The 13,641-nt window shown below is 43.5% G+C and overlaps 1 protein-coding gene across 2 annotated transcripts in view; it reads right to left on the reverse strand.

The window, feature by feature from the left end:
• Positions 1-1,360: 1,360 nt before the first annotated feature.
• Positions 1,361-13,641, reverse strand: part of LOC124009706 (chromodomain Y-like protein) — a 29,983-nt gene continuing 17,702 nt past the window's right edge. For both annotated transcript variants that reach the window (XM_046321790.1, XM_046321789.1), the window contains 5 exons: positions 10,155-10,420; positions 9,728-9,900; positions 4,216-4,426; positions 3,812-3,955; positions 1,361-1,760 (listed from right to left, as the gene is read on the reverse strand). In XM_046321790.1, coding sequence (XP_046177746.1) covers positions 1,602-1,760; positions 3,812-3,955; positions 4,216-4,426; positions 9,728-9,900; positions 10,155-10,406 — 939 coding nt within the window. In that variant the 5' untranslated portion in view covers positions 10,407-10,420 and the 3' untranslated portion in view covers positions 1,361-1,601. The remainder of the gene's footprint in view (positions 1,761-3,811; positions 3,956-4,215; positions 4,427-9,727; positions 9,901-10,154; positions 10,421-13,641) is intronic.

The raw sequence follows: 13,641 nt of genomic DNA on the forward strand, positions 1-13,641 counted from the left end.
AATCGACAATACCCCATAATGACGAAGCAAAAACAGGTTTAGAAATGTTTAAATTTATTCAAAATAAAAATCTGATTATTTACATAAGTATTTAGACCCTTTGCTATGAGACTCGAAATTGAGCTCAGGTGCATCCTGTTTCCATTGATCATCCTTGATGTTTCTACAACTTGGGAGTCCACCGGTTGTAAGTTCACTCGATTGGACATGATTTGGAAAGGCACACCCGTCTATATAAAAGGTCCTACAGTTGACAGTGCATGTCAGCGCAAAAGCCAAGCCATGAGGTCGAAGGAATTGTCTGTTGAGCTCAGAGACAGGATTGTGTCTAGGCACAGATTTGGGGATGGGTACCAAAACATTTCTGCAGCATTTAAAAAAAAAAAAAATGTAGCTAGGCAAGTCAGTTAAGAATACATTCTTATTTACAATGTCCGCCTACCCCGGCCAAACCTGGACCAATTGTGCGCTGCCCTATCCCAATCACAGCCGGTTGTGATATAGCCTGGAATCAAACCAGGGTCTGTAGTGACGCCTCTAGCTCGGAGAAGCAGAGAACCCATTGAAGGTCCAAGAACACAGTGGCCGCCATCATTCTTAAAATGGAAGAAGTTTAGAACCACCAAGACTCTTCCTAGAACACAGTGGCCGCCATCATTCTTAAAATGGAAGAAGTTTAGAACCACCAAGACTCTTCCTAGAACACAGTGGCCGCCATCATTCTTAAAATGGAAGAAGTTTAGAACCACCAAGACTCTTTCTAAAGCTGGCCGCCCGGCCAACCTGAGCAATCGGGAGAGAAGGGCCTTGGTCAGGGAGGTGACCAAGAACACAATGTTCACTGACAGAGCTCCACAGTTCCTCTGTGAAACTGGGAGAACCTTTCAGAAGGACAGCCATCACTGCACTACTCCACCAATCAGACCTTTATGGTAGAGTGGCCAGACAGAAGCCACTCCTCAGTGAAAGGCACACGACAGCCTGCTATGGAGTTTGCTAAAAAGGCACCTAGACTCTCAGACCATGAAAAACAATATTCTCTGGTCTGAATTCCAAACATCACATCTGGAAGAAACCTGGCACCATCCCTATGGTAAAGCATGGTGGTGGCAGCATCATGCTGTGGGGATGTTTTTCCACGGCAGGAACTGGGAGATCAGTCAGGATCGAGGGAAATATTGACAGAGCAAAGTACAGCAGGATCCTCAATGAAAACTTGCTCCAGAGAAGACTCAAGGGTGTAATCGCTGCCAAACGTGCTTCAACAAAATAGAGTAAAGGGTCTGAATACGTAAATGGGATATTTCAGTAGTTTATTTGTAATAAATGTGCAAAAATTTCTAAACTAGTTTTTGCTTTGTCATTATGGGGTATTGTTTGTAGATTGAGGATTCATTTTTTTATCAATGTATTTTAGAATAAGGTTGTAACGTAACAAAACGTGGAAAAGGTCAAGGGGTCTGAATACTTTCCAAATGCACTGTACTCTCATACATGCAACAGGGATGGTGGGATATTGAGAGGCTACAGATTGAACGCCATGCACTGCTAGTGCCATGTTTTTCTGGTTATTTGGGAACGTAGGGGGATACATGCTTTCCTTAAAACTCATCAATCTTCTTCTGCAGGTATTTGAGGATGGAGTCCACCCCTTGCGAAGAGCCCCACACTCTCTTCAGCGCCTCGCACTCACGTTCATTGGCCTGCTCCAGGGCGGCCCGGTTTGTGTTTCGCACCAGTGCTTTGGACTCCCGCAGGACCTACAGTGCAACAAACAGAGCCCCCCCCCACCCGGCAAAAAAAAGCGAAAGGAATATGACTTATGGATATGGATATTGGCATAGATTTGTTTAACATTTAACTCTGGGACATGACACAAGATTCAGGAGAAATTCCATAACATCCAGATATTGGTGACATGATCTCAATTTAATGTATTGCTAAAAGCATTATATTAATTTAAAAACACACTCTTGGTTAGGGCCAGGATGATACCAGTATCGCAATACTCATTTGTATCATGGCAAGGAAACAAAACAAAGCATATTTAACTTCTTTAGGAAAACAGGCCTAATGTTGGAAACAAATCATTATGTTGTCATCCAGTCACATTTATTTATTTTCCAAGTTTGACACACAATATTTTACATACGGAAGGTTTTTAAAAGAGTTTGGACTGTGTTTTGTTGATTTTTTTTTGCCATGGACAAAATTGTGATACTGGTATCCCGGGAGACTAAAATATAACAATTCAAGCGAACACTACAGCTAAGAGAGTGTGTGTGTGTGTGTGTGTGCAGTGCAGTGCATTTGGAAACTATTCAGACCCCTTGTTACGTTAGCCTTATTCTAAAATCGATTAAATAATAAAAATCCTCAATCTACACACAAAATACCCCATAATGACAAAAGCAAAAATAAATGTATACAGAAATACCTTAATTACATAAGTATTCAAACCCTTTGCTATTAGAATCCAAATTGAGCTCAGGTGCATCCAACTTCCTTTGATCATCCTTGACGTCCCGACAACTTTGAGTCCACCTGTGGCCAATTAATTTGATAGGACATGATTTAGAAAGACACCTGTCTATATAAGGTCCCACAGTTGACAGTGCATGTCAGAGCAAAAACCAAGTCATGAGGTCGAAGGAATTGTCCTTAGAGACAGGATTGTTGTCGAGGCACGGATCTGTCTGCAGCATTGAAGGTCCCCAAGAACACATTCTTAAATGGAAGTTTGGAACCTAAAGGCTCGTTCTAGAGCTGGCTGTACGGCCAAACTGAGCAATTGGGAGAGAAGGGCCTTAGTCAGGGAGGTGACCAAGAACCTGATGGTCACCGACAGAGCTCCAGAGTTTCCTCCAGAAGGACAACCATCTCTGCAGCACTCCACCAATCAGGCCTTTATGGTAGAGTGGCCAGATAGAAGACAATTCTCAGTAAAAGGCATGACAGACCGCTTGGAGCTTACCAAAAGGCACCTAAAAGACTCAAGACCATGAGAAACAAGATTCTCTGGTCTGATGAAACCAAGATTGAATGCCAAGCATCTGGAGGAAACCTGGCGGTGGCAGCATCATGCTGTGGGGATGTTCTTCAGCGGCAGGGACTGGGAGGAGAGTCAGGATCAAGGGAAAGATGAATGGAGCAAAGTACACAAATCCTTGATGAAAACCTGCTCAGGTCCTCAGACTGGGGCAAAGATTCGCCTTACAACAGGACAAACACCCTAAGCACACAGTCAAGACAACGCAGGAGTGGCTTCGGGACAAACCTCTGAGCCCGAGCCCGGACTTGAACCCGATCTAACATATTATGAGAGACCTAAAAATAGCTGTGCGGCGACGATCCCCATCGAGCTTGAGAGAATCATGGGAGAAACTCCCCCAATACAGGTGGCCAAGCTTATAGCGTCATACCCAAGAAGGCTTGAGGCTGTAATCGCTGACAAAGGTGCTTCAACAAAATACTGAGTAAAGGGTCTGAATACTTATGTAAATGTGATCATTTAAAAACAAAAACAAAACTTTATTTGCAAAAATAACTGTTTTTCATTATGGGGTATTGTTTGTTACAGGGAATTTAAAAAATATATTGATTTTAGAATAAAACTAACGTAACAATGTGTGGTCTGAATTCTTTCCGAAGGCACTGTAAATGAGTGTTGGTGGGAAAATGTTTTTTTGATGAGACAAAAAAAGCAAGAGAACAAAAGACCGAAGTGAGGGAGAGGGGCAGGGTCGTACTGTGTGGAAAAGAGACGCCACAAAATATAAAAAGTCAAAATAAAATGAAAAGCATGACTTACAACTGAATTACAAGTGACTAGCTCCCTAATGCGAACCATCACCTCCTGAGTGAAAGTCCCGGGCCACAGCACCTGGGACACAAGGCCTTTAGCACAGGCCTCCTGGGCTGTCAGCTTCCGCCCACTCAGCAACATCTCATTGGCCTGGGAGAAGAGGGGAGGGAGGACGAGGTGAGGTTAACCAGGAAAAGGTACTGGTATGGTAATAGTATTAATAGTTGTCTTTTTTTAAACAATAAAAACATTTTAAAAGGAGTGGGGCTGTCCCACTCCATTCTTATTTTTGTATTGGACAGGATATTCCCCATCGCAGGAAAACCAGCCCAGTGAGTGCTACACTTAAATAGTTCCCTGGACTACTCCCCCTCGGAGGAGGATTTTCAGACAATGCTGTATGAACTCACCGAGGCCACGCCCATGATGCGAGGGAAGGTGAGGGAGGCGCAAGCGTCGGGTGTCTGTCCGTAGGTGGTATAGGGCGTCTGAAACCAGGATTTCTCGTTGGCCCAGACCACGTCACACAGCGGGAGGATAGAGGCTCCGAGGCCCACCGCCGGTCCATTCACGGCTACGATGATGGGCTTCTTGAATTGGATGAATGTGTTCACGAATGTCCTGAGGATGGAGATGACAGACTGTCTGCATAACAGTCTTCTGTGGCATCATTACAAAGACTAAACTAAATCAAAACAAAGTGGCGCACACTCCATATACAGTGTAGAAGTTTACATACACCTTAACCAAACACATTCAAACTCAAGTTTCACAATTCCTGACATTTAATCCTAGTAAAAATTCCCTGTCTTAGGATCACCACTTTATTTTAAGAAGGTGAAATGTCAGAATAATAAGACAGAATGGTTTATTTCAGATTTTATTTCTTTCATTCACATTCTGGGTCAGAAGATTACATACACTCAATTAATATTTGGTAGCATTGCCATTCAATTGTTTAACTTGGGTCAAACATTTCTGGTAGCCTTCCACAAGCTTCCCACAATAAATTGGGTGATTTTTGGCCCATTCCTCCTGACAGAGCTGGTGTAACTGAGTCAGGTTTGTAGGCCTCCTTGCTTAAACACACCTTTTCAGTTCTGCACACAAATTTTCTATAGGATTGAGGTCAGGGTTGTGTGATGGCCACTCAAATACCTTGACTTTGTTATCCTTAAGCCATTTTGCCACAACTTTGAAAGTTTGATTGGGGTCATTGTCCATATGGAAACACATTTGCTTCCAAGCTTTTAATTCTTGACTGAGGTCATGACACATCGATGGCTCTGAACGAACTTTATTTAACTCTTTGCAAACTGGAAACCATTTATCCGGAGGCTGCATTCATTGTAGCTGGGGATTTTAACAAAGCTAATCTGAAAACAAGACTCCCTAAATTTTATCAGCATATCTATTGCGCAACCAGGGGTGGTAAAACCTTGGATCATTGTTACTCTAACTTCCGCGACGCATATAAGGCCCTGCCCCGCCCCCCTTTCGGGAAAGCTGACCACGACTCCATTTTGCTGATCCCTGCCTACAGGCAGAAATTAAAACAAGAGGCCCCCACGCTGAGGTCTGTCCAACGCTGGTCAGACCAAGCTGACTCTACACTCCAAGACTGCTTCCATCACGTGGACTGGGACATGTTTCGTATTGCGTCAGATGGAAATATTGACGAATACGCTGATTCGGTGTGCGAGTTCATTAGAACGTGCGTTGAAGATGTCGTTCCCATAGCAACGATAAAAACATTCCCTAACCAGAAACCGTGGATTGATGGCAGCATTCGCGTGAAACTGAAAGCGCGAACCACTGCTTTTAATCAGGGCAAGGTGTCTGGCAACATGACTGAATACAAACAGTGCAGCTATTCCCTCCGCAAGGCTATTAAACAAGCTAAGCGTCAGTACAGAGACAAAGTGGAATCTCAATTCAATGGCTCAGACACAAGAGGCATGTGGCAGGGTCTACAGTCAATCACGGACTACAAGATGAAATCCAGCCCAGTCACGGACCAGGATGTCTTGCTCCCAGGCAGACTAAATAACTTTTTTGCCCGCTTTGAGGTCAATACAGTGCCACTGACACGGCCTGCAACGGAAACATGCACACTGCCCTAACCCACCTGGACAAGAGGAATACCTATGTGAGAATGCTGTTCATCGACTACAGCTCGGCATTCAACACCATAGTACCCTCCAAGCTCATCATCAAGCTCGAGACCCTGGGTCTCGACCCCGCCCTGTGCAACTGGGTACTGGACTTCCTGACGGGCCACCCACAGGTGGTGAGGGTAGGCAACAACATCTCCTCCCCACTGATCCTCAACACGGGGGCCCCACAAGGGTGCGTTCTGAGCCCTCTCCTGTACTCCCTTGTTCACCCACGACTGCGTGGCCACGCACGCCTCCAACTCAATCATCAAGTTTGCGGACAACACAACAGTGGTAGGCTTGATTACCAACAACGACAAGACGGCCTACAGGGAGGAGGTGAGGGCCCTCGGAGTGTGGTGTCAGGAAAATAACCTCACACTCAACGTCAACAAAACTAAGGAGATGATTGTGGACTTCAGGAAACAGCAGAGGGAACACCCCCCTATCCACATTGATGGAACAGTAGTGGAGAGGGTAGCTAGTTTTAAGTTCCTCGGCATACACATCACAGACAAACTGAATTGGTCCACTCACACTGACAGCGTCGTGAAGAAGGCGCAGCAGCGCCTATTCAACCTCAGGAGGCTGAAGAAATTCGGCTTGTCACCAAAAGCACTCAAACTTCTACAGATGCACAATCGAGAGCATCCTGGCGGGTTGTATCACCGCCTGGTACGACAACTGCTCCGCCCTCAACCGTAAGGCTCTCCAGAGGGTAGTGAGGACTGCACAACGCATCACCGGGGGCAAACTACCTGACCTCCAGGACACCTACACCACCCGTTGTTACAGGAAGGCCATAAAGATCATCAAGGACATCAACCACCCGAACCACTGCCTGTTCACCCCGCTATCATCCAGAAGGCGAGGTCAGTACAGGTGCGTCAAAGCTGGGACCGAGAGACTGAAAAACAGCTTCTATCTCAAGGCCATCAGACTGTTAAACAGCCACCACTAACATTGAGTGGCTGCTGCCAACACACTGTCATTGACACTGACCCAACTCCAGCCATTTTAATAATGGGAATTGATGGGAAATGTAAATATATCACTAGCCACTTTAAACAATGCTACCTTATATAATGTTACTTACCCTACATTATTCATCTCATATGCATATGTATATACTGTACTCTACATCAGACTGCATCCTTATGTAATACATGTATCACTAGCCACTTTAACTATGCCACTTTGTTTACTTTGTCTACACACTCATTTCATATGTATATACTGTACTCGATACCATCTACTGTATGCTGCTCTGTACCATCACTCATTCATATATCCTTATGTACATGTTCCTTATCCCCTTACACTGTGTATAAGACAGTAGTTTTGGAATTGTTAGTTAGATTACTTGTTAGATTACTTATCACTGCATTGTCGGAACTAGAAGCACAAGCATTTCGCTACACTCGCATTAAACATCTGCTAACCATGTGTATGTGACAAATAAAATTTGATTTGGTCTGATTTGCTTCACTATATCCACATAATTTAATCTATTTTGTAAGTGCACCAGTCCCTCCTGCAGCAAAGCACCCCCATAACATGATGCTGCCACCCCCGTGCTTCACGGTCGGTTGGGATGGTGTTCTTAGGCTTGCAAGCCCCCCCCTCCCTTTACCTCCATACATGACGATGGTCATAATGGCCAAACAGTTTTGTTTCATCGGACCAGAGGACATTTCTACAAAAAGTACGATCATTGTCCCCATGTGCAGTTGCAAACCTTAGTCTGGCTTTTTTATGGCGGTTTTGGAGCAGTGGCTTCTTCCTTGCTGATAGATGTCGATATAGGACTCGTTTTACTGTGGATATAGATAATTTTGTGCCCGTTTCCTCCATCTTCACAAGGTCCTTTGCGGTTGTTCTTTTCGTACTAAAGTAGTTCATCTCTAGGAGACAGAACAGAACGCGTGTCCTTCCTGAGCGGTACGACGGCTGTGTGGTCCTATGGTGTTTATGCGTGCGTACTATTGTTTGTACAGAGGAACGTGGTACCTTCAGGCATTTGGAAATTGCTCCCAAGGGTGAACCAGACTTGTGGAGGTCTACAATTCTTTTTCTGAGGTCTTGGATATCTTTTGAATTCCTCATGATGTCAAGCAAAGAGGCACTGAGCTTGAAGGTAGGCCTTGAAATACATCCACAGATATACCTCCAATTGACTCAAATGATGTCAATTAGCCTATCAGAAGCTTCTAAAGCCATGACAATTTGTGACGGCCCTGAATTTTTCTGAACCGTCTCAGTGCAGCTCCTTCCAATAGGGCGCTTTCCCTTTAATTCCCAATTAAATAGCCAGTATCAGCTGCGCAAAAGTGGGGTTGTGATGGAGACGTGCATGAGGATGTGTTCAACCCTCAGTTCCGAAGCTTCTCTATTCCGTTTGTTTTGTTGCCGTTAAACGTGTGTTTTGTAGCCTAAGAGAGTTTACCCAGGATCGGATCCACTCTTTGCGTCCCTGGACTACACCTCTCCGTTCTTCGTGGCCTTTCTCCGCTGGAGATCTATTGGCGGATTGGATTGTCTGACTGACCGACTGACTACCACCTTTTTGTATACGGTATTTCATTTGTTTGGATGTGATGTATACTGTGATTTGTGTAGTTAGTGGTAGTTGAGGACTTAATTAAGAGTTGATCTGCTTTAAGGTTCTGTGGTAAAGTAATTGTTATATTGATTGTATGTTTAATACTGGGTTTACGCTACACGGAACGAACGGACAAACATCGCGTGACAAAAGTCACTTGAGTTCACTGAACTCCTTTACCGGGCAGGACTCTTTTTAGGCCCGAGGTACAGGACATTTCTGGAGGAACCAGAACTCATTGTGATATTATTATATATGTGTGTAATCATTGTTGTTGCTAATACAACCCACGCAACATAATATAATTGTTTTTGAAGTTCTTTTCAATGTTTTAAGGGTTTATGAAAAGTTTATTTCCATCCTGACTTTTACATACGTCCTTTGTATTGGTGTAGACTTGACGGACCAGATGGGACTCATTCCCACCCAAACTAAAAGGAGAAACTAATGTTTTCTCTGGTAGGCACAACCTACCTGGCACCCCTATAAATAATAACCTCAAGTCAAAACCGTTACAAATTTTCTGGAATTCTCCAAGCTGTTTAAAGGCACAGTCAACTTCTGACCCACTGGAATTGTGATACATTGAATTATAAGTGAAATAATCTGTCTGTAAACAATTGTTGGAAAAATAACTTGTGTCATGCACGAAGTAGATGTCCTAACAGACTTGCCAAAACTATAGTTTGTTTTCAAGACATTTGTGAAGTGGTTGAAAAACAAGTTTTAATGATTCCAACCTAAGTGTATGTAAACTCCCAACTTCAACTGTATAAACTCCCAGTAATTTCATTCGGCATCACAATGCCTTATGTTTTTCATTACAAAGTCTGCCCCTACAACACACAGCTAACGTTCTACTCATCATTTGTTCCACCTGTTCAAAATAACCGATGATTCGAGACAATGGTCTACAAATCTGTCACTTGCACCGATCTGAAAGAACTGAAATCAACCATTCCACCATTTTGTTTTCTCCAATCAGTGCAGATGATGTAAGAGGGACAAGGACAGGACACATTTTTGGACAATTGAGAAAGGGCCAAGGTGAGCCTTCAAACATCAGGAAGGGACAGAGTTTTTTTGCTTTAATTTATTTTCTTTTTTCTTCTGAAAACAATCCACATACAAAATAGAAAACAAAAGTACACCCTTCTGACCTACCTAATGGTCTCAGCCATCTTGATGCTCTCCTTCTTGCGGTCGTCGGTGAGCAGTCTAATGAAGTAGATGAAGTCCAGGCCGAAGCAGAAGATGCTACCCACGGCGCTCAGCAGGACCAGCTTGCTGTCGTCTGCCGCCGCCGTGGCCATGGCACTCTGCATCTCCTTCATCACCTGAGGCAGCCATGAGGGAGACAATTATTATAGGCCAATTACCTAGACACAGATGAAGCCTAGTCTGAGATTAAGAAACACTTTAGATGGAGTTAATATTGGAAATGCGTTTTAGTACAGTACTAGGCTTAATCCAGGACACCAACACAATATTTTTTATAGGACCAGTATTTGACTTTCGTTTCAGATATTTTGCCTACATTTATATTTGACTACCAATTGTTTTGGGCAAAGACAAGACAGGCATGACTCACATCGGGGTTAAGTGAGTTGTTCTCCGAGGACTTGGTGGAGAGCAGGATGTGGGTGAAGCCATCCTGCTTCTTGACGACAAGGTCCCTGTAGCGGTAGGCACTCTCAGTCTGCCGGACGCTGAACCGAAGGCGCTTGTCGAAGACGGAGCGCTGCTCCTCGAAGCGCCGTTTCCCTGCCACCCCGGAGACTGCAGTGACTCCTGCCACTGCACTCTGCAGGCTAGCTGTCCCATTGGCCGCCAGAGCCTCCATGAGTGTTGATGTACCTGGAGGATAAAATATAATGGTGACACAGCTTTTAACATTGTCTGTTTAAATAACCAGGTAAATTAAATCTTTGGTACTGCCTGAATGGTTTACTTAGGTTCTACTCAACAGCAGATGAACAGTCCACCAACTGACTTAACTGTGGACTCATTCATTTGTGGAGAAGGGGGAGAAACAACATTGTGAAGAACTCTGTTTGCATGGCAATGTCCACAATCACTCACCTCTGCAATTGTCGTCTACTTAGACCAGAGCGAGAAGTTGTAGGCTACATATTTTTACAAATCCTCAAACTACTTCTAACATTTTAATTCACCGAGACATAGGTTCAGTATACATCACAACAACAGTTATTGAAGTCTATTGAAAAAGCCTAGAGGACGATTACATGCCAGCGGGAGCAGAATATTTTTGGCATCACAGATTGTTCTGGCAATTCTCAGAAACTTCATTGGGAGGAAGGATGTTACACCTGCTTTTTACATTCGTATCAAATCATTTTTTCTATGAAACCACGATGAAAGTGGCCATTTTAGGCCCTTTCCAGACCTACAGTGTCTTCAGAAAACTATTCACACCCCCGGGACTTCTTCCACATTTTCTTGCGTTAGAGCCGGAATTTTAAAGGGAATCAATTGACATGTTTTCACTGGCCTACACACAATACTCCATAATATGAAAGTGGAATTGTTTAATTAATTTGTCAAATTTCCTAAAAAAGGAAATGCTGAAATGTCTTCAGTCAATAAGTATTCAAACCCTTTAATGGCAACAATAACCCATTGTTGCCATGACTTGCAAATGTATATAAATAAAATGGATTAAAATGGCACCCCCCCAATCTACAAACAATTCCCCATAATGAAAAAGCAATGTTTTTTTAAATTAAAAATCTTGCTATTTTGTTTTAAAAGTATCACATTATCACAGGTATTCAGACCCTTTACTCAGTACTTTTGAAGCATCTTTGTCAGTGATTACAGCCTAGAGTCTTCTTGGCTAGTTTAGTTTATTAAGTCAACCATAAAAATATATATATATATTTTATATATATATATAAATATCGTCTGAGATCCCCAAGGACTGGAAAGCTGCCGCAGTCATCCCCCTCTTCAAAGGGGGTGACACCCTGGACCCAAACTGTTACAGACCTATATCCATCCTGCCCTGCCTATCTAAGGTCTTCGAAAGCCAAGTCAACAAACAGGTGACTGACCATCTCGAATCCCACCGTACCTTCTCCGCTATGCAATCCGGTTTCCGAGCCGGTCACGGGTGCACCTCAGCCACACTCAAGGTACTAAACGACATCATAACCGCCATCGATAAAAGACAGTACTGTGCAGCCGTCTTCATCGACCTTGCCAAGGCTTTCGACTCTGTCAATCACCATATTCTTATCGGCAGACTCAGTAGCCTCGGTTTTTCGGATGACTGCCTTGCCTGGTTCACCAATTACTTTGCAGACAGAGTTCAGTGTGTCAAATCGGAGGGCATGTTGTCCGGTCCTCTGGCAGTCTCTATGGGGGTGCCACAGGGTTCAATTCTCGGGCCCTTTTCTCTGTATATATCAATGATGTTGCTCTTGCTGCGGGCGATTCCCTAATCCACCTCTACGCAGACGACACCATTGTATACACTTTCGGCCCGTCATTGGACACTGCGCTATCTAACCTCCAATCGAGCTTCAATGCCATACAGCACTCCTTCCGTGGCCTCCAACTGCTCTTAAACGCTAGTAAAACCAAATGCATGCTTTTCAACCGATCGCTGCCTGCACCCGCATGCCCGACTAGCATCACCACACTGGATGGCTCCGACCTTGAATATGTGGACACCTATAAGTACCTAGGTGTCTGGCTAGACTGCAAACTCTCCTTCCAGACCCATATCAAACATCTCCAATCGAAAATCAAATCAAGAATCTGCTTTCTATTCCGCAACAAAGCCTCCTTCACTCACGCTGCCAAGCTTACCCTAGTAAAACTGACTATCCTACCGATCCTCGACTTCGGCGACGTCATCTACAAAATTGCTTCCAACACTACTCAGCAAACTGGATGCAGTTTATCACAGTGCCATCCGTTTTGTCACTAAAGCACCTTATACTACCCACCACTGCGACTTGTATGCTCTAGTCGGCTGGCCCTCGCTATATATTCGTGGCCAGACCCACTGGCTTCAGGTCATCTACAAGGCCATGCTAGGCAAAGCTCCGCCTTATCTCAGCTCACTGGTCACGATGGCAACACCCATCCGTAGCACGCGCTCCAGCAGGTGTATCTCATTGATCATCCCTAAAGCCAACACCTCATTCGGCCGCCTTTCGTTCCAGTACTCTGCTGCCTGTGACTAGAACGAATTGCAAAAAAATAAAAAATAATAAAATAAATAAATAAATAAAATAAATTTAACCTGTTAGTCCTACCCACACCGTATTGGAGAATTTTATCTCTCATTACCATAACAACGATTTCTAAAATCAGCTGAAATGCTAAATATGCCTATCCTCAAGCATTTTTCACAATCTACCTTCTCATCCAAAATATGCTTTAGAACAGTTTTTGTTTATTTACTTTTTAGCTGCTCTTTTGCACACCAATATATTCTACCCAGTACAAAGGATCAAATAAAATAATTTACCTTTGAAGAACTTCAGATGTTAAGACTCTGTTACATAGCAGATGTCCCGTTTTTCCTGAAAGATTCTTGTGTAGGACACACGTTCCGTTTGTTACTATGCATTTGGCTACAAACTAACCGTAATTCAGTCACCTACACGTCAAACTTTTTTTAACTCTAATATGTTAAACATGGAAAACGTTGTTTGAATCCATCCTCAAGGTGTTTTGTCATATATCTCTTCATTGAAATGCCATTCTGTGCATTGTTCTCAGTTCACAAAAATACTGGTACCTGACTTTATCTTTCCAGGTCGGGACCCCTGCAAATGAGAACCTTATGTCAATCTTCAATGATATGCCTACAAATACCTGGTTAAATAAAGTGTCCGTTCATTCCTGTCGCATTCAAAATATATCAAATGCCATCAGAAATCCTGATTTCTTGTCAAACATCTTGGTTTTGCCTGTAGGTTTTGTTCTAAGGCACTCACAGTGAAAATCTTTGCAGTTCTGGAAACGTCAGAGTGTCTTCTTTCCAAAAATATCAATTCCAAGCATAGTCGAGCATCTTTTCGTGACAAAATATTGCGCTAAAC

This window comes from Oncorhynchus gorbuscha, linkage group LG22 (genome assembly GCF_021184085.1).
Source record: "Oncorhynchus gorbuscha isolate QuinsamMale2020 ecotype Even-year linkage group LG22, OgorEven_v1.0, whole genome shotgun sequence".
In the NCBI taxonomy this organism is placed as follows: domain Eukaryota; kingdom Metazoa; phylum Chordata; class Actinopteri; order Salmoniformes; family Salmonidae; genus Oncorhynchus; species Oncorhynchus gorbuscha.